Source organism: Colossoma macropomum, unplaced genomic scaffold (assembly GCF_904425465.1).
Source record: "Colossoma macropomum unplaced genomic scaffold, Colossoma_macropomum, whole genome shotgun sequence".
Taxonomy (NCBI): domain Eukaryota; kingdom Metazoa; phylum Chordata; class Actinopteri; order Characiformes; family Serrasalmidae; genus Colossoma; species Colossoma macropomum.
The window spans coordinates 15,839,451-15,860,346 of NW_023494792.1; the positions used below are offsets into that span (position 1 = coordinate 15,839,451).

At 39.4% G+C, this 20,896-nt stretch overlaps 1 protein-coding gene across 1 annotated transcript; it reads left to right on the forward strand.

Annotated features, from left to right (window-relative positions):
• Positions 1–5,684: 5,684 nt before the first annotated feature.
• ticrr (TopBP1-interacting, checkpoint, and replication regulator) lies at positions 5,685–20,099 on the forward strand. Its single transcript, XM_036576217.1, is given in 23 exon segments — positions 5,685–6,722; positions 6,835–7,087; positions 7,180–7,340; positions 7,342–7,413; positions 7,591–7,819; positions 8,430–8,571; positions 8,694–8,824; positions 9,023–9,214; positions 9,300–9,445; positions 12,424–12,524; positions 12,637–12,727; positions 12,886–12,968; positions 13,078–13,305; positions 14,193–14,280; positions 14,387–14,462; positions 14,542–14,676; positions 14,787–14,877; positions 15,044–15,102; positions 15,207–15,341; positions 15,507–15,649; positions 15,781–17,695; positions 19,149–19,277; positions 19,645–20,099. Coding segments are annotated over 23 exon segments (5,400 nt in total). The 5' UTR covers positions 5,685–6,053; the 3' UTR covers positions 19,776–20,099.
• The last annotated feature ends 797 nt before the right edge of the window (positions 20,100–20,896 follow it).

A 20,896-nucleotide genomic window follows, 5' to 3' on the forward strand; every position in this document is an offset into this window, starting at 1 on the left:
CACTCACTTTTTCTTCAAAGAAAAATGTACCAAAAGCTGAAAGAGGTAGGTTGACATTCAAGTATACTGTAATTCAGATAAGCATGGAGCTGAAGCAAAAGTGTATCTCACATAATAATCTATTCCATGCTTTCCACAATGGCTAAAAACACATTTCCATCTTAGGCAAAGTCAGAGAGAGAACTTTTTTTTTCATAAGACTTACCAGACTAAGCTTGCCAAATAGACTCTAGGCTTAAATGTGCATGGACAAAACATTACTCACTGTTATCTTCACGTTTCTTTTCTGTCAGTCAGATAAATGGCTAGCCATGTGAAGCCTTCACAGGTGGAGGGTAAATCCTACCAGATACTTGAGTATAAAAGTAAAAAGTAGGTCAGTGAAAGAAAGGAGACTTAATTGCTTGTTAAATAGTCTTGTTAACAGTCATAATAATTAGTTATATTTTTGCTTTAATTTAAGATTTTTTTATTATGAGGCTTTAAACATTCTCAGCCCATTTGTTTGCCCATTTGTTTTAAAACTGATTTATTTGGGTCCCATTAATGTGGATAGCCTATTTTGAGGGGTAATGATGAGAAACGTGCAGTCCAGTCTAATGTGTACTGATCAATCATTTTGACAGTAAACAGCCTGTTCCTGTTAGGAAGGGAAAAGCCTTTTCAGGACACTGCCTGCTTCTTGTGCTGACTCACTATCCATTTCTGTCATATTAGTCTTGGCTCCATGTCATTTCAGATCCTTCTGTAAAAAAGTATCATATTTAAACCTTGTGATTACATTTCTGCAAACTTGTTATTCTCATTGTCCATGAATACTTCACTTACCTAGATGAGCTAATTAAAATGATACTTTCACACAACAGACGTTTTAAAATGAGGAGGGATGGGATTCAGGGAGATGAAGAGAGACTTAATGACAGAACGACAGGGAAGTAGGACAAAATACAAAGTATGAAGATGCACACATTCATCACATCATAAACATAATGAGCAGAATAAAACAGTGGACTTAATAGCTGAACTGAAGTGTGAAGTACTTTGAGAATTCAGAGAGAAAGAATGTTCAGGCTAGTTATTTGGTGGAAATGTCTCCTTGTTACACCATTTAAAGTTGTAACATGAAAAGAAATACAATCTGTGTGAGAGTGTATGCATGTGTGTGTACGTGTGTGCATGTGTGTGTGTGTTAGATTTGCGTTAAGAAACAAGCTGGGTGTACCTAGGTAAGGACCTATGTAAGAGTTTTGTCAAATGGAGAGCAGTATCTCATTGTGGACTAAGACAAATGTTTGGGTACACTTTTCATTACGGATAATGTTTTAGTTAGAAGTATTTATAGAAAAAATATAGTATATAAAACAAAGAGTATCGAAGTAATGTTCAAGAAAATCCACTCAAAATTCTGGTTTCTAAGTTGCTACCCAATATATTTTCAAATCCTAATTAACATGTTTAGATGTCCATTTATATTTAAAAATGTATGTGTATAATTAATTGATATTTACATGGTTATACAAATGCCATATCTTATATTGCCATATATATTAACAATAAACAACATATTAACAATAAACAAATTAATACAATTTAAAGCATAGGCAGCCATAAAACAACACGTTTCAGTCGTGTACTCAAACATTCTGCATAATGGTGCTAGCACGCATAAGGTTATAGCAAACAGTAATACAACAGTTACAATTTACAAAAAACTTTCAAATTAACATTATTTACACTAACAACATTGTTATAATGTGCAAAGAAATTAATTATGTAATTGTTACTATATCTTTCCAATTTAATTTTCTGAATACTTAATATGGAATAATATCCAAGGATCAAATTAATGACAGAAAATACTTCTTTTGGATTCTAAGCAACAAGTTCAACATGCATGAACATGCACTTCTCATCAGAACATATTCCAGTATTGGTCTAGATTGCTTCCCTGTCCTGGACTGAGTTAATTTTGATTTAGTCAAGAATCTGTTTCTACAATTAATCGTCAAAAATAGAGCCAGAAATCCAACAAAAACCTGTGAGTATCAGTCATCAGAGATGAGAGCAATTAATTGCATTAAATGGTCTGTTGATAGGAAATGTAAAATTGGAGAGCTAGAGTCACAGGTTGGAAATTTACCTGCTTTAACACAAAGCATGCTCTGCCATGGTTTTAAGTACTCTTGCTGCCATGCTATGCAATTCAGATTGCTCACACTACTTGTGTATTTTGTACCAAGCCTGCAGCCATGCCCTTGCCCCCAGGAACTTGGCTGGCCTTTGTACCAAACCAAGAAACTGTTCTAGATCAGAAACAGAATCTCTATTCCAGCATACAACCATTCTTCCGTTGCATCCTCCTGCTATTACCGAAAGCAATTGTTCACCAATGAGACACCAGAGCAGACCCCAACACATTTCTCAGAATATCACTTAGCATAATCGGCTGGGCTGACGTCAGATTTTGGGCCCTGGTGACAGTTTCACTAAGTTAAAGACTGCAATTCTCTTTTGTTCCCAATTAATATAAACCTGTAACAGACCTGGTAAGGCTAGGGCTTCCTTCAGTGGGCATCCATTCAACCCTACAACAGCTTCATCTGTTCCAGATGTGACTGAACAGCTTACATCTGGATCCAGTAAAACACAAACACCCTATGATGACGGTGTCCTGGACATGAAAACATTTCCTTCTCAAAAATGTGCCTCAGGTGTTGATCCCCACTCCACACACAGACAGTGGTGGTCATGATGGTGGTCTGACAAATGCACCCTTTTTGAGGTTCAGATGCATTTGATGTCAACACAATCTGTTTATCAGTGCAGACTCAGTCCACTGCCATCAGTAGTTTTCCCTGTTAAACCCATCTGGCCCGATGGGCCTGGACATCTTGGAACGTGACTGGCTAAAGTGGATGCTTTACACCTTCCCTCCATTTTTCCTCTTCCTGAAATCCCTAAACAGAAATCAGAATTATGAACACTATGTTCTACATTTATTTACACACTGGACTGCCAGACCACAGATGCTCTTTCTCCTGAGGGGCTTGCCACAGCAGATCTCTCAGGAGGAACTACTTGTCCCGGCTTGACAGTTAAGTGTGATATCCACACCTGGATAAGCTTTGATTTTGGCCATGGTCAAATGGGTTGGAGCCTCACCTGAGGAACTGTGAGCCAGTACTCCAGGAGACTACCTGGCATGCAAGAGCTTCACTGATGCAAACCTTTAATGTCTGCCAGTGTTTTCTGATGCTTCCTATTGGCATTCAGCTCAATCACTACCCCACATTCACCTAGAAGCCAGGGGATTTGTCCTTGGTGACTTTTGCATGGTCCACCTTATGAGCCACTGTTTTAAACATGCTGCAAATGGATTGGACAACTTTTCTACTAATAGTTTTGTTTTACCGCAGCTTAAATGTGTATAAAAGCTGCAGTGTCTATGACCCCGCTGGGCCTGCAGTAGAGTCCAGGTGGATCTGTGACCCAATCCAGCACTTCTGCATCCCTCAATATGTGAATGAGTGTGTTCAACTGGCTTCAGTCATGGGCAAGCAGGATGTTTAATGTTCTTTGTTTACGCAGTCCCAGCTTCGAAGCAGCAATTATTTGTTTGCTTCAGGGACAGGAGTAGAGGACCTCAAAACAGAAGCTTTGACACTGAAGTGAAAGTACTTCTTTTGGAGGTAATTTCTCAGTCCATCCAGCAGCTACAACTAGGGTTAGTGTTTTTTCACTCAGCCCACAGACTGAAAAATGTTTCATTGGAGGATGTTTGTGCAGCCAACAGGCACATTCTCAGTCACTTTGGTCATGTTAGATTTTAACCTGTCTGATCTATGAATGCAGTAAAATTCCTAGTCAATAGTTACATATCTTAGCTTATCTATTTATAATTCTTCATATTTTTATCTTATTTTTTACTTTTAGTATTATATATATTGTCTATATAATAACAAGTAACAAACTGTAAAAACTTTGTTAAGTAATTAATAAAGTTAATTACCTGCTTATTAGTTTCTCTTCTTGTTACTTTTCTTTTTCTTGAGTGCCTTGCTATCCCTTTGCTGCTGTAACACTGAGAATTTGCCCACTGTGGGACTAATAAAGGATTATCTTATCTTATCTTATCTTATCATTTTCTATCGTTTGATTGTTAAGTTTATCTACTTATCAGAGATCACAACGCTATGAACAGACGTATATTCCTGGTGAGAAACATCTTGACAACTAACCTTTCAAGAACAAACTTGCAAGAACACAGAGTAGGGAAGAGCAGGGCGCAACCTAACACAATCTGATTATTGCTAAATAATTTTGAACAAAATATTGAAACAATAGGTTATACAAGCCACCTACATACAGTATCTATGCTACAAATAAAACATAAATACTACCAAACTTAAACAGCAAATGTCAGCGCTATAAAATAAATGACTGAGGGAGACATAGTGGGTATTTCACAAAGCAAGATTTCTCAGTTAGCCAGTTAAGCCCAAATATGAGGACTATCCTGTAAGAATGTCTCTTAGCTCTTTTCCTATAGGACAGGCTTGACTTTGGGCTTATGTCTTCTGGCTAAACTGAGAAACCCCTGCTTTGTGGAATACCCCAGGCACTGTTTCATTGTTTATTTGTGAAGGCCTGTAGTCATGTTAAACTGCACTTTATCTTAGCTAGCTCTGACTGTGAGCTGGTTACATATTTCAAAACAACAGTAACACACGTGACTCTGTATGTTACATGCTATGTTAATTATCTACAAGACGGTGTTTATAAAACAGAACTTTGACTGTGAATTATACACAACTCAGCAAGTGAAAAACAACCAAAAAAATCACGGTATAATAACAGCCTTCAGTGTCAATCTTGAAAAATGTCGCTGTAATTGTGGTGAGATTTTGCACTTGACAATGATATAAGAATAGGAAACGACCAAAAAAAACATGAGCTGCGTCGAAAACCATACTACTGTACTGCACATACTACACTAATGAATGGACTTCTGTTGGTGGTGTTTTATGTCATACTATTTAGTGTGGTAGTGTGTGGTTTCGGACGCAGCCATTTTATACTCGAACCTGTTTAAAACCTGTGTTACGTTTTACTCCGTGTTACTTCTGCTATCACGATGTTTCAACGAATTATGGGACTTTAAATTCGTTTCGGTGGGGCACGTCCCAGTTTTCCCTGCTCAATTTGTGTTCTTAGGTAGGCTACTGAAACTGCAAACTGAACTTAGACAGTGGTAGATGGAGTCAAACAAGAGCTCAACAGCAAAAGAACACACAAGCAGCATGACGAGGAAGAGGCAGAAGACTGAGACAGAGCCCTAGACACTGGATCTGAGACACACTAAGCGAACTGGCAGGCACTAGTATTGAGACACAGCCGTTCTGTGACTGAAGACGGCGGAGATGACGTGTTTGGGTGGGCACACGTTTAGAAAACTGATAGCGGTCCAAACACTCGAATTACTTTTGATTATTTGTTTAGTTTTTTGTTTTATTTTATATTTGTAAAAGACGCACCGAAACATCGTTACGCAACCCATATTTAAAAATGTGAGAAGGTCTAAATTTGATCGATGTTTCTTTGATCCAATCACAGGCTGCGAAACGGATGACGCAGGCGCTCTGCTCTCAGCCAATGAGAGTTTAGGTTCGAAAAATCAACCCAGGAGCGCGAAGAGTTTGAGCGCAGAGAAGAACGGAGAAAATGGCGATTTGCACTTCTCGATCTTATAAACAGTACCTTTATTTTTAGATTTTATCGATTATCGTTGTACTTTTATGGATACCGTGAGCAGTCGTTTTAGCTTAGCGGTTAACGCCCTACGTTGCAGCTAGGTAGCATTTGTTTAAGGTCGTACAGCTAATGTTGCTAATCTAGCATTTAAGCTAACTGAGTGAGCTAGCTTGTTGTTATTGAGAGAACCAGTCATGTCGGCTTCACTCACACTGGTTTAGTCGGGCCAGTCTGGGACCCGGTATGCTGATTTAACTAAGAGTCTAACTGACCTTACTAATGCATCTCTTAACTGGGAAGTAATGGCCTCTTATAATGTGGTTTTCGCCATCGATGTTGATTATCGGTCAGAAGAGCGTAACGTCTCGACAGATGAGTGTCATGATTATGTGAAGCGGTGGGTTTTAAGAGTTCTTCTTTCCCTGGGCAGTAAATACGGATTCGAGAAAGTGCGATGGGGTTATAGGTTTTTCCACTCGAGAACTGTGAAAGGTGCAGGTCTTATAACCAGAGGCACAGATTTCAGAGAACTTCAAGAGAAAGCCTTCGGCGAATTTGAAGAGGAGCTGGTAAAATACGGTGCCATTCACAGGACGTCTGATGGGCAGCGCAGACTTCAGCCAAGCCCAGCGAACTGTATGCAAAATGCACTGAAGGAGATTCTTTTGGATTTCCAGTGGGATAGACCGGACATAACATCTCCCACGAAACTGACCTTGCGGCCAAGGAGGTCGTGTCGCAGCAGCAAAAACATTTCTCTGGCTGATGACGAGCTTTCATGTCTTGGGAAAAATGTTTTGTTTGTGGTCTCCACGTGTCCACATTCCAGGAGCGAGCTGGAGGAGTTTCTATGTAGCAGCGACAGTGGAAGTCACAGGGATTTACATGAGTTTGTCCTGGCAAAACGGATAATAGACCTACTAATTCAGCGGAAAGTTGTCCTTCATTGGGCCGATTGCAGTTTCTACAAGGTCAGTTTACACCTGAATTTCTTCCGTTATCGCTTTTTTTCATAAACATGTGCACACAGCCTCGTTGTTTTTTGTTTATTTATTTTTTTACTGTACTAATTTTTTTTAACAGGGTGGTTCTGAGTTTGATGACCACATTGGCTTAAATACCGTGATGGAGGTGTTGGAGCAGGTAGCTGGAAAGGTGATTCCTGTGTTGACCCCTTGTTTGGCCCTGAAGCATGAACATCCTGACCTGGGGTTTGTGGATGATGAAGGAAAACATGCCTTACCAACTAGCTCAAGTACTGACTACATTTTATGCTCTGAAAAGACATACCAGCAGGCCTTTCCAGCTGTTGTGGGAACTCTTTGCTGGGGTGCAGGTAATGAATATTGCTCCAGATATCTTGCTTAGATGCCCTATATGAGTCTTGTATTGATTAATATCCAAACCATTGTTTCCTTGTGATGCCAGATGAGGACAAACAAACCTGCAGCGTGTCCTTTGAGTCTGTGTCATGCAGACAGAGGCCTCTGTGTGCTCCCATAGAAGTGACTCTGACAACTGTTCTGCAAGGTTTGGACACCAGTTCCCTCCGTCAGTCAGCGTCAGAGTGCTGGGTCCTGTTGTGTCCCAGATAAACCAGAGCAGGGTCGGCTTTGCTTTCAGGGCCTATTGAAGGAGCTCTCTCTTCGGGCCTCTCACATGGTAAAATTATTTCTGTGTGTTCCATATAATTTTCACCTGAATAATAGACACAGAATGCTTTTAATGAGGAGACCACGCGTATTATTCTTTTGGAACTAATGTTTACTTTATGATATGAGACAGTGTGTGTGTGTGTGTTCTGGTTTTTAACTCCACGCCTTTTGTGCATTTGTACAGCTAGCAGAGGTCAGTGAAGGAAGTCTGGTCCGCTCTGCTGTACTGTCAGTGCTGTCTCCCTATATAGCTCTTCTGACAGTTCTCCAGCCCCTGGCTACTCATTGTGAAGAGGTGCTGGACAAGAGCCTTATTTCCTCAGAAACTGCAGAGAACTCTGCTGATCTTCCTGACGTTGTCCACAGTGTTCTCAATGTGATGTATGATATCATGAAGGATGAAGATAGGACAGGTATGTCTTGAAAGGATCATGAGAGTATTTACTAGGCTGCCATGGCTTATCTTAAAGTGCAATTAGGTGTGACATCATTGCTGAAGTGTAAAATAACTGAATGGACCTATTATTGTAAAGATAGGGTTTACCACAGCATTATAGCCCCTGTGGCCTGTTTAAAACAGAAGTAAGTATAATGTTGTTTTACTAAAAAACCCATTGTCCCGTAGTCTCGTGTAAAATGTGTCTAGTGAATCCTTAAATGTATGTGATGACCAACAGTGCTCCAGTTTTAATTTAAATTTCAATGGTCACTGTGACAGGAAGGGTGCAGCAAAGCATCAGGTTACTTTTCAAGCCACCACAAAGCACTTTACTGCCATAAAGAACATTTTAAAGAAATCAGGCATCATGTTGATACATATGAATTAATGTCCCTGACAAAACATGATCAGTTTTTTAGGTGTAACATTACTGCTAAACTGTTAGTTAACTTAGATTGCCTTGTCTAAACACAGGAATCTAAGCACTAACCATTCTGTTGAGGAAAGGAAAGATCTGCCTCTTAATGAGTCAGATCAGTGTATTTTAAAATAACTTTTAACAACCTTTAACTTTGTTACTGCAGAAGAAATGAGTCATCCTCAGATTCCTGATTGGGCAAATCAAGAGCTCCAGCAGTGGACTAATCTCGCAGCAGATGTTACAGAAGGCTGGTTTTGTCTGTCTGACCAATCTGGGATTAGCAGTCATTTAATGGAGTCAATGAGGTATTTATTTGTATAATATCTACAGATGCTGCAGAAACAGATTTTTTTAACCAAGCATCATTTTTTATTTTTACATTTATTTTTATATTAAAGCAATGCTTTTGGCTGCTTCACAACCCTAGGCTTCTTCATGCTGCTCCAGATGAGGAAGAGCAGAGAGAGGAAGACACTCAGTTGGAGCTTACGCACACTCTAGCTGAGCTGTATCAAAGCGGTAGAACTGGAACTAACACTGGCCCAAATGGCAAAAAAAGTTAGTATATCTTTAATTTCAGATACCTTGAAAATACATACTGTATTTAAAATACAGTATGACATGTTTATAATCCTTTATTTTGGCTGTTGGAGAAGATGGACGTGGTTTACAATGCTTCTAACTCCTGTAAACAGGTATAATTGACATAGCGACGTAGAGTCTGTTCAGATTGCTAATGACTTTCTTGCTCAATAGAAGGTGCTCAGCGTACACCAGTAAGGCAGAAGATGAAGACAATGAGCCGCTCCCTGCAGATGCTGAATGTTGCTCGCTTTAATATAAAAGAACAGAAGAGTCAGGCAGAAGTAGACCTTTCCAGCACTGCCAAAGGAACTGAGAAGCAGAACAGGAGATGCTCTGGTGAAAGGACTAAATCAGGTCCCATGTGTAAGTTGTAAGCACTTGGAGCTAATTTATGAAAAGTTGCCTTAGATAATTACAGAAGTTCATGTATTTATGAATTACATTGCAGACTTCAAAAATGAAGAGGAGCTGCTTTCCCATTTGAAACTTGGATATCAACAGGCTGTGGAGGATCGGAGTTTGTCTCTTTTTGGTCAGGTCCAGAATCTTCTCTCCGTGGTGAAAACTTTCCTCAAAAGTAACACTCACACAGAGGTGAGTGAGAAGTGCACTTATGAATTGGTTAAACAGAAAGTGTGTGAGATTTTAACAGATCTTACATTTCAGAGGTCTGTGCATCAAATGATGAAACATGAATAACTGGGTTAAAAAAATATTATGTATATTACAGATAGCTTGTTACACCCATGTCGCTGAAGACAGGTTGCTTTTACAATTTACTTTTCAGTTTCTTCCAAAGGTTAGTTTGTTTAAAATCATAAAACTATATTATATTTTAAAAGATGTTAACAAACAAACCTCAATTCTAAAGTGTGTGAATTGCAAATAAAAGGGAAATCAGTTATTTGTTAATCCACTTTGTACTTACTTGTATTTAAATTAAAATACATGAAGATATTTAACACTTTACCTTGTTAACTTCATTATCTTTTGCAAATATATGCTTGTTCTGCAATTGTTGGATGCAACAGGTGGAACATGGGCAATTTAAGACTAGGAATGTTGTGAAATGGAAAAACAAAAACAAAAAAAACATGTTAAGCGTGTGATGTGATCATGCTTGGTTATAAAAGAAGCATTCACAAAAGGTCAAGTCATTTATGGGCAGGTATGGGTCAAAGCTTGCGACTTGGCTAACAATCAGCGAATAATCCAACAGTTTAAGAACGTTACTCAACGAGTGATTGCAAGGATTTCACCACTGAATTGAAGGGATTGAAGGGAATCTGATGTAATCTCTGTGTGTAAAAGGCAAGGCCAAAAACCACAATTGGTTGCTTGTGACCTTGAAGTTATGCTAAGCACAGTGGAAACCGTTTGTCAAGCACATCCAGAAACACTGCTGACTTCTCTGGGCTCAAGCTCAGTTGAAAATAATCGATGCACAATGAAAACATATATTGTGGTCTGGCCTTTCCAGGAGTCCATCTTTTAGATTGTTTATGTATGTTAAATAGAGGACCAGCGTAAAGTTTAAAAGCTAGTTTCTGTCATGGTATGGGAGTAAATTAGTGCATATGCTGTCTTCTAGAAAACTTCTTTTTCGGAGATGCCCATGCGCTTTTTAACATGACCGTGCCAAACCACATTCTGCACGTTACAACAGCATGGCTGCTTAATCAAAGAGTTCAGGTGCTGATTGTTTGCCTGATTGCAATCAAGACCTGTCTCCATTTGAAAACGTGGTACATTTATGTGCAAACACAACAATGAAAAATTTCACCTTTAAAGAGTAACTCCACCCTAAGACCTTTTTTGTTTATTATTAACAGCTAAAATGCATAATGTATAATAATACAATATACTAGCCTTGCTTAAAACGTGAACACATCTTTCCAAACTGTAAAAATATCATTTTCATTGTGGTCAGTTCCACCTTTGCAGCGCACCTCTGGTTCAACTCTGCTGTAGGCACGGATGACAGAAGTACCATGAAACGTATGCTAATCAGTCAAACAACGTTACCGCACCCTGATGACACCTTGCTCGTGCTGTGCTCATAAATATAAAAGCATAGGAGACTAGAGTAAGGAGGTAACAACACTCACGCGCTGAGCTAAACACCCTCAGCACCACCTCACAAGGCTGCGATATGCCAGCTGTCAGTACCAACTGTAAATAACACAATTAATCTAAGCTTAGTTTGTAATAAAGATGTTGGACTGATTAAATGAGGATTCTTGTGAGTCTCTATAAAGCTGCCGTCCAATTCACGTGTTCCTTTACAACTCGGAACCTCAGGCACACTCACTCGCTGAACAGACATCAACGGCAAGCCACACGGGAACTCCGGAAAGTGAAACGGTTTAGGAGAGGTTACCGTTAAGTGGCCACTGTTACTGACTCTGTCAACCTTTCGTCCGTACAGCCTTTCTCAAACTTTTTTTCCGCTTTCCGTAGTTCCAGTGTTGCTTGCTGTTGATGTATGTTCAGTGAGTGTGCGTGCCCAAGGGTCCGAGTTGTAAAGGAACACGTGAATTGGACAGCAGCTTTATAGAGACTCGCAAGAATTCCCCTTATACAGGGGAACGTGAATTTGAGTGGGAACGGAATCGGGTGTAACACCGGTAAGTGCCATGAACAGCTTGCAGAACGTATGGATTTAGGGCCACTGCAGCAAACCCTGGCTGACCGGTGATACAGTGTGTGACCTTGATGTCAAACTGAATGAAACTTAGTGTTCAAAGAAATCCACTTTATTCATTCAGAATTCAGGGTATTTAAGTAATCAGGACTCGGGATATATCGAATATGAACCTGCTGAATAGATCATTAGAAGCGAGCTGTCACTGTTTTAGGGAATGTTCCACTGTTTGGCGCCTCTGCTGCTCACTGCTAATTATTTTCTGGCAGTACGTTAACTCTTCGGCGGCTGGAGTCAGTGGCTCATACTGTTAAGGCTCAAGACGCACTGCCTGATCAGAAACACCTTCCCTCATCGAAGATGGGGATAGTAGTAGAGGAAAAAGCTTCAGCCTCATAAGACCTCTCAGTTGCAAAAGTGCTATTTGATCCTGTCACTCTCTATATTTTCCGGTAGATAATGTACGCTAGCTCTAAAACCACAGCAGCCCAGCCCACCCGGTTTCCCTCGCAGCCCCACCTTCAAACCCGTACATCACTGCAGTGCCCCTCCCATTTTTGAGCATTTTTCAAAGTTGAACCAGGGGTGGAGTTAGCTGAAAATAGTGGGGTGTAGTTACTCATTAAAACAGGATCAATTGGTATCTTCGGTCTTCAAACAGTCATTAAGTGCTGTTAAAAGGAAAAATTATGTAACAGTAGTAAAAACTTGTTTTTTTTTCCCAACTTTTATTTGGACTGTTTGGAATTTAATACACGTCAAATAAAATGTATCACTGTTTTCAGTTTTTATTAAAATTTCACTTAACGTCCCAGTTTTTTGGACTCGAGGTCTGTAAATAATTCACAGCTTGGCTGAGAATATGGGTGTACTTTTGATGCACTTTTTTAAATTTTTAACACCCGTTATTTTGTTGTTCTTTTGACAGGTTTCATTCTTTGATTTAATCAAGAAGAACCTCTTGAAAAGCCCGCAGTGTATTCGACAGCTTCATGGAAGTACTTCAGACACTGAGAGTAAAATCAGAGAGTATGTACTGTGAATTAATTAATTCTGAAAATGAACAATTGAAAGATTTAAAAATAGTTATTGTTTCCGTAGTAGAATTGTAAAACACTCTGAATTTCTCATCTTTGTAAAGTTGTCAGCTGCAAGTGGTTCTCAGACTTGAGGTGTGCAGACAGCCATCTTCAGATCAAGACCCAGATTATGTGGAACAGATGGTGGAGGAGGTAACAAGTTTTGTTTTCATTACTGTTTGGTTCTTCAAGGCAATACTTGTCAGTTATTCTGTAATTAACTTATTTTCTACATTTTATATACTAATAACTACATATGGTGCAAACAAAAAAGTATCCCCTGTGGTCTCCTTCACTGTTATTTCACATAGGTGGCTGGTATGCTGCAAATAATATCTCGTACAAATGATCCTGTTTACCTCTCCAAGTTCATGCAGGAGGAGCTTCTGAAACTGTATGTACTTTGTACTGTAAATAAAAAAATTTAAAATATATTTGAAAATGCTGTAATTAGTTGGTATGTTGCACATGGAGATAATATTGTTGTATATATTACGTCATAGGTACCTAAAAGACATTCCTAAGGTCTTGGCAGACATCTACCATAGTCTTGGCATCCAGCTGCCTGAGGCACTTGTTGCTGTCCTGCCCTCTGACTTTTTCAGTGATGACTCAATGGCAAAAGAAAGTGTTTCTGTAAGCCCCTCTCCACTCTCAGGCACACAGAGCATGGTCTCTAGTGTTGGAAATCGGCTTGAAGAGTTACGCAATCGCTCTGCTAAAAAGAGAAGGTGAGTAATGAACAAAAGGGGTGTTTTCACACAGTTCTTTTTAAATTATCCAAAGTTCAGTTAAAGTGAACCTGAAAAGGAGACAGCTGATTGGTTGAATCATGTTCGAACCCATAGTAAAATACTTGAATAGCTCTAAGTTATTAAAAACCATTTAACGGTTATGAAATAATTTTTGAATTCAGGTTGGGGGTTTAACTCTGCATTACAGGGGTGCCTAGCACACACAGGCTCTAATGACTTCACGAGACCACACAAACCCTTTGGCAGCCATTCTTCTGAGTAGTTTGTTTTTACCTACTAAGTACTGAATGTTTGTGGCTGTTTACATAAAGTAAGCCTCAAGGTTCTTTAACCATATAGGAAAACAATCCACAAAATGAACCATACTACAGGGAGATTCACTCGAAAGACGCCCCCAATATTCTGTTGTAACTCCTGTTAGGATGAAGCAATCTGAAGCAAAAAAAATACAGTACATACCTTGACGTATGTGTAATCGATTGCATTATATACGTTGCTGGAAGTGATCTCCGTTTTCTGCCAGCCCCATGAAGGAGTGTGGGGGGTATGCACCTGGAAGTTGCAAACGGAGGTTTCCCGGCGTTTCGAAGTTCCATATACTGAGGAGCACATTGCATGTTGTTTTGTTCAGATTGCTTCGTCCTAGCGAGAGTTATTACAGAATATTCGGGGCCTCTTTCGAGTGAATCTCCCTGTAGTTCACTTAACATTTTCATGCATGCATAGAAAACCATGAGTCCGCTGAGACGGTCCAAATGTGGAAAAGATGCTGTGTACAGACAAGAAGTCAATTTATTTGACAGAATAATTTTTAATTTATAATTTATTTGAATAATAATTTACACAAATTATTTGCTTTTCAGAACCAGTATGCTTTCACGTCATAAGAGCATGACTGAGGTTTCACAGGCTCTGCGACAAATAGAAATGCCCAGAAAATCTACTAGACAGGTGACTTTGGAGAAATAAAAATGCTATTTTGCTCTTTTTGCAGATGTTTGGTTTTGGTTTTTTCCCCCTAAAGGGCTTGACATTGTTTTCCTCTGGTTTGACACAGACAAAGCCAAAGATGTGCGCTTCTTCAGAAAAAAGAAGTGTGGGGAGCCTGCCACCTCAAAAACAAGCAGTTCAAGGTAGGTAAAGCAACATGTGATATTTTTTTTTTTTCTGTAAAAAAAACAAGTAGTAAATTGGCATGTAATATTTTCATAGAAGTAACAAAGGTGAGGAGAAACCTCTTCAACCAAGAGACTGTGTCTCCCTCAAAGAAAGTAAAGATGCCTCGCAGCCAGTCTGTATCAGCGTTAGAAGGAATGAAGAAACGGAAACGATCACAGATGGATGAGGGTAATTGAGCTAGCTACCTTCAAAGGACACCATAATGATGAAAAAAAGGTACAGTGTAAGAATACAAGAACTGATTAGAAAGTTTTATTTTCTATTTTCTCCACTTCCAGATCGAAACACTCTGCTGACGAAAAAAGTGTCAGAGACACCACTGCATAAGCAGGTTTCAAATCGTCTATTGCAAAGACAGAAGAGTGGCAGGTCAGTTTTGTGACTCAATTCCAAATAGTGTGTTTGGTGGGTTTATTTTTCAAATACTTTTAGAATGTCATTGAAGACATTGAAGCTTAAATTCATCTTTCAACCTAAAACAAGTCCTGCAAAACATCAGTGAATGTCTTTATTGTATGTCTTCATTCACTGTCAGGAGGTCTGGTGAAACTGATATGTTCATTATTGAGGAATCTCCTGTGAAACCTGCTACAGGTCAGTGACTGAGATTTGAATACACAATGAAATTGTATATAAAAAGAAATGTTCTGTTAATATCTTTGCTCTCTTTGTAAGAAATCTTTATATCCTTTTGGCAGATTTGAGAAGAAGTCCTAGAATAAAAAACCTTGCCCGGAGGCATTCTAGTGTTTTCTACTCAAGCTCACAACCACGGTCTCGAAATTTGGACAGAGCCCTGTCCACCTCACAGGTCCTCATCTCTGAGAGTAAAGGTGAGCAGGACTAACCCTGAGTGGGCCTTGGACAGTGTAAAAGTCTGTTCTTACTGGGGCAGTAGCACAAAGAATAACTACTGATAATTAACAGTGAATGCTTTGTTACCACACAGATTACACCACTAGTTCAATTTATGTGATGCTTTTGTGTTCCCATTTTAGGTGGTATTAATGTTGATGGTGTTAAGTCTCCAATGAGACTTCTTTTTGGTGCTGCTCAGTCCCCTGTTCGTCCTTCCACATCCTCTTGGGGAACTAGGCACAGTGGAAAAGTTCGACTCGAGTCCACAGATTCTGTTTTTGAGGTAGTGCATCTACTAGCACAAGTAAACATGTTAAAAGTGACAAAGGCATAAGCTGCATAAATAATTAGATATGTTACCCTTTTGCCTTTGGTAATTTCAGATATTAACTTGCTGACATCCATCTTTTTCAGAATTGCAATAAAACTCCAAGAAAATCCCCGTATAAATCTCCATATAAGTCTGCTTATGCAGTAGGCAGCAGAACTCCCAGGACACCATCTTCTTCTTCCAAGGCTCAAGGCTCTCCATACTCTAAGAGCCCAGGGCATATTGTTGGGGAGAATGGGATGATCCTGAGAGGAAGCCCATTCAGATCCCCAGCTGCAAAGAGCCTGCTAATGGAGACACCCAAGAAAAGCCCACTGAAGGGCATTCTCAGAACTCCAGTGAAGAGTTTTATGGAATATGGTACCCTGTCTGGCTCTTGTCCTAGGAGCCCCAGCATGAAAACACCAAAGAAAAGTGTTACTTGGTCTCCTTCTCCTCGGAAGTGTCCATCAGAAAAAACATTTAAGGTCCCAGAGTCTCCACAGTCCTCTAAGAGATATTCACCAAAATTGATTACACCAAGCAAGTTCTGCAGATTTCAGGGTGATGTGTTTAAAACTCCTGACAAACTGCCCCAAAGAAAATGCAAAACATCCCCTGAAACACAAACAGTATCTGAAATCACTGGAAATATTGGCCTTAAAGAACCCACATTGGGCCAGAGGTCACAGAACACGAGGAGAACATTAAGCTTACCAGAGAAAGTTGACCCTCAGAGTCTTGATATACTTTCCATTGATCATTCATCACCACCAACACCAGAAATGACAACTCCCAAAAAAAGCCCTGAACCAGAACACAGAATGTGTACTCGGTCTGGAAGGACTCCACTTAAAAGTATTTCTACCGTGCCTTATCACAAAGCTAAATCCCCACTAGGCAGTAGCCCTTCTTCAAGCAAAGGTGTGTTTTTGCCTATGAAAGAGAAACCTTTAAAACCATTTCTTAGATCACACTCAACTGGGAATACATCTGCTAGCACCAGTCATCCAAAGAGTTCAACAGATCATACTGGGGATAAGCAAACACTAGATAGAGAGCCTTGGACAACAAAGGCTGTTGCAGGACATAATGAATCCACTAAGGTCATGATGGAGGAGGAATCATCCTCAGACTCGCAGCAGATTGACTCCTCTCAGTGTAGCGCTACCACCACAGAAGAGAGCATTGATATAGCAGAAGCCTCTGTAGTGAGGACAGAACTAACTGGTGGCATTAAGATGAACATCTCCTTCTCACGGAAGTCCTCTAAATCCTCAGGAGTTTTTGAATTCACAGGCACACCATCTCTTCCTGCTGAAGGATGTAGCTATGGCTTTCGTCAGACTCCAGATCGGCAACAAAGAAAAGCAGCAGCACGTCTTGGATATTCACCTGGACTGCTGAGGTTTTCCACTCCTCGAGCATCAGGAACACCAGGACAAGGGAAGAAGCCCGCTGAGCCCAATCCCCTTACTTATCAAGTAGAGTTAGAAATGCAGGCGTCTGGTTTGCCCAAGCTTAAATTCAAACGTACTGACTCTTTTAGTTCAGGTGAAGCAGCTGATTATGCTGCCAAAGGCCTGGCTCCACATATTATGACTGCTAAGGCACCAAAGGTTGACAGCCCGCTTGCACATTGTTCCAAACATCGAGAACATGGCTGCATATCCCCACCCCTTTGTACACATGACACACCTGGGAAAGGAGGTGTCCAGACATACATATGTCAGTCCATCACTCCCACAAGGCTTTCTAATAATAGCCCTTCCCCCCTGGGTGCTGGGGAAAACATGCCTTGGACCCCATCTCCTCAGAGCAGAGGTTGGTCAACGCCAGAGAACTTAAATAGTTGGCCTCGCATAAAAAGGGCAAGGACTGATATGTTGGGGACCAAAGAAAACGTCTTCAAGAGTGAGGTGGAAGTACTAGAGGACCCGGAGCTTGATGGTGTGTTCAGATTACAGGGGGCAGAAGATCTCAAGGAGTCAAGGACCCCTGCCTCCAAGTACAAATTAGGTATGAGATAAAAGCTTTGTTCTCAAGTGGAGATGGAGTGGTCAGAATCAGTGGTGAAAAAATGCAATTTAAAAAAGATGCTGAAATATGTGAAGGTTAGTCATAGATACGTAGGAAAGAGTAACTTGGGCCAGGTAATATATGGGTAGGGCTGTGAAGAACATTAGGCGTCATTCAGCAACCGTTCTTGGAAATTCCTCTTTAAAACGCACTTGCACAGTTTTGACGAATATTCACCAGTGTTTTCTTATTTGGGATTTGTTTTTACGTAAGAACAGAATCTAAGGACACTTGAGCACAAAGTTTCCAGTTTTGATTTTTAGCTCACAGTTTTCGTCTTAAAGCTAATAGCCGCCATTGTTTTCTTCCCTCCACAAATGGTCAAGATTGTGGTGAAAACTGCTCAATCAGGGCTGATAGTCAGAACAGATTATAATGTAGCTTGAGTTAATGTTAAGACTGACTTGGAGACTCATTTTGGAATCAGCGCTGCAAAATTTGCCCTTGTAGTGAGATGTGTGCATTTTTTTCTTCCCTTTTTCATTTCTTGAATTGTAATTCATCAATGAGTGTGTTCACATGCACTCAATAATCCCATCGTAATCAGATTTCTGTAGTTACCGGATTTCTTCGTGCATGTATACTCTTATTCAGATTTCTTTCAGATTTCTCAGTCTGTGCATGTGCGAAAACAGACTGGAAGTAAGCAAGCGGCATTGCCGCAAGATGGCAGTGACACACTTTTGGAGCGACGATAAAACCAACTACATGCTTGACACAATGAGGGATTGAAATGTACTTTATTTTTTAGATGATGTATGTTCATAAAGTGGCACTTTTAAAGCCGCAGCATGAAGTTTGAGTTTACGTTATGTTTGTCACATCTTCTGTGAGTTTATTGGCTTGTTGCAAAGCAGAAATCCGATTACTGCCTGACTTTCTGCAGTTGTTGGATTATTAAGTGCAAGTACCTCACTCACTATTGATTTCCAATTGTTTTAAAGTAGAATTTAAATCAATTTATTACAGTGCCAATACATAAGTTGTATTTGAATTTAGCTATGAAGTGTCATGATTGTCCTCTTAATAAATACGTATTTGAAATGTAATGATTAATGTTAATTTAGCAGTAAATTTTAATTTTAGTTAAATGTTAAAAAAGGGTGTTCATATATTTTTATGTAACCCCTCCACCCAGCCTTCCACAAACGTTCTGTTTTTCCCATGTATGCTTTTTCTGGCATTAATGGCCAAATCAAGAATTGTAGTGCCATGAACCCTCTAAACTAGTTTCATTTTGTAACATATGGTGACAAATATGAATGCTTAGGGGTTCAGTGAATTCAGTTTTAGTGTTATAACTGTAATGATACCTGACTGCAGCTTTAATCTTCATCTTTGAGCTTATAATTCTTGTCTTCATGGATCTCATGGTTGCTTTGTCTCTCCACAGTGGCTACACCTCCAAGCTCTAAAGTGAAGAAACCAGTGTCCGTCAGTGGAATAATTGCTCTCACTCAGTCACCCTTACTCTACAAAGGAGCAAAGGCCACTGTTACCAAGGAAACCACACAATCTGACGGTGAGATGATTCAAAGGGCATATGTAGTAATACTGTCACTATCTAAATATTTAATATTTAATTTTAAGGTTCCTATTTCAGTTAATCTTTTCTAAAATGGTTGTCATGTCACTGTAGTAGGAAGTAGCCTCAGTTTAAACTTTGCCTGGGGGACGGGGTCTTTACACCACTACAAGCCTTTACTTGGCCAGACTGCTGTAAACTACCATTACATTATATTCACTTACCTTAATTTCAGTTAAAACTGGAAAAGTTTCTATTTGCTGCATTTCATTATGATTTTAGTCTCTAATTATTTACTAGTTTTACCAGGATGACTTCTACAGTCTTGCAATGCTTGAATGTTTTGTTGAACTTCTTTCTACAGCATCAAATGGAAACTCGGAGCAGTATGGTAGTAAGGGTATATTATCCTTAGAAGTTTCACCTTTTAGCCAGCCACGGAAACGCCAGGGGTGTGGCAGGACATACAGCCGGAAGAGACTGCTGGAGTCATAAGGTGTAGAAGAACGTCCAGTTTCTGAGGACGTTGTTTTATTTGTTTGTATGTATGTATGTATGTGTTTTATAATTGTTTTGTCTTGGTCATTTTTTTCATCCTTTGAAGGGAACATTGTTGAGTACTGTCATGCATTTTTCAGCCTGTGTAAAAATAAGTCTTAAAAAGGGTCAGACAGTTATTTTCTTTACATTTATTTATGTGGTTATTGTCCACTTTTAAGTCTGTCTTTTTTTCTGACAATTAACATGTTGTTTAACATTTTGACAATTAGTTCTTTTTTCCTACTTCTTTGGCCAAGTAAGATGAATTCCACCATTTTCCCTTTTACATTGCATGAAAGAGTTTGTGGTGCAAGTTAGCATAATGCATGACAATCTATGGGAACTAGTCTGTTAGAGCTAGCTGACAGAAAAGTACGTGGGGGGGGTTACTACATAACTTCATCCATGTCATTCTCTGAGGGACATTCGTGGCCTACACAAATCCCAGCAAACACGGAATAAATTGTGGAGATTCTGGCTGTTTTAATTATTCTAAAGTAAAAATATTATTCATGGATATAACCATTGATGATTAAAGAGATGTGCTATAGTTCTGGTGCTACCCTACAATTGTAGATTACTTTTTCTTAATGACTGTGTAATTCTGAGTAAGTAGGAAACAAGAAAATAATTGCAAAATTGTTAAACTGTCACTTTCTAAATGCTGACCTGTATTGTGCTTCTATATAATGTGAAAAGTGTAAATGAGAAATTATTTTAATAAAGATATAGATGTTCTTAAGAATTCTGTTTGGTTTCCTTTACTATTATAAATAATTCAACATATGTGACTGTGCAATAAGAAAAATAATAATGTTTAAAATTTTGGATAAGAATGACCTGGTAATACAATATCTAGAGTTCAGGCAGTCCATCAAATGTAATTTATGCTTTCCCGAAAAAAAATTAGAACAGAATCTCTGAAATGTCTATTTCTTTTTTAGAAGAAGTAGCGGGATTTGTCGCCATCTGTTGAACATGATTAGAACCGCACACTATCTTTTAGGTACATCCAGTCAAAAATAGTTTATCCGTAAGGACCGTGTTTATAGCATCGCAAAGACACAAACTCATCC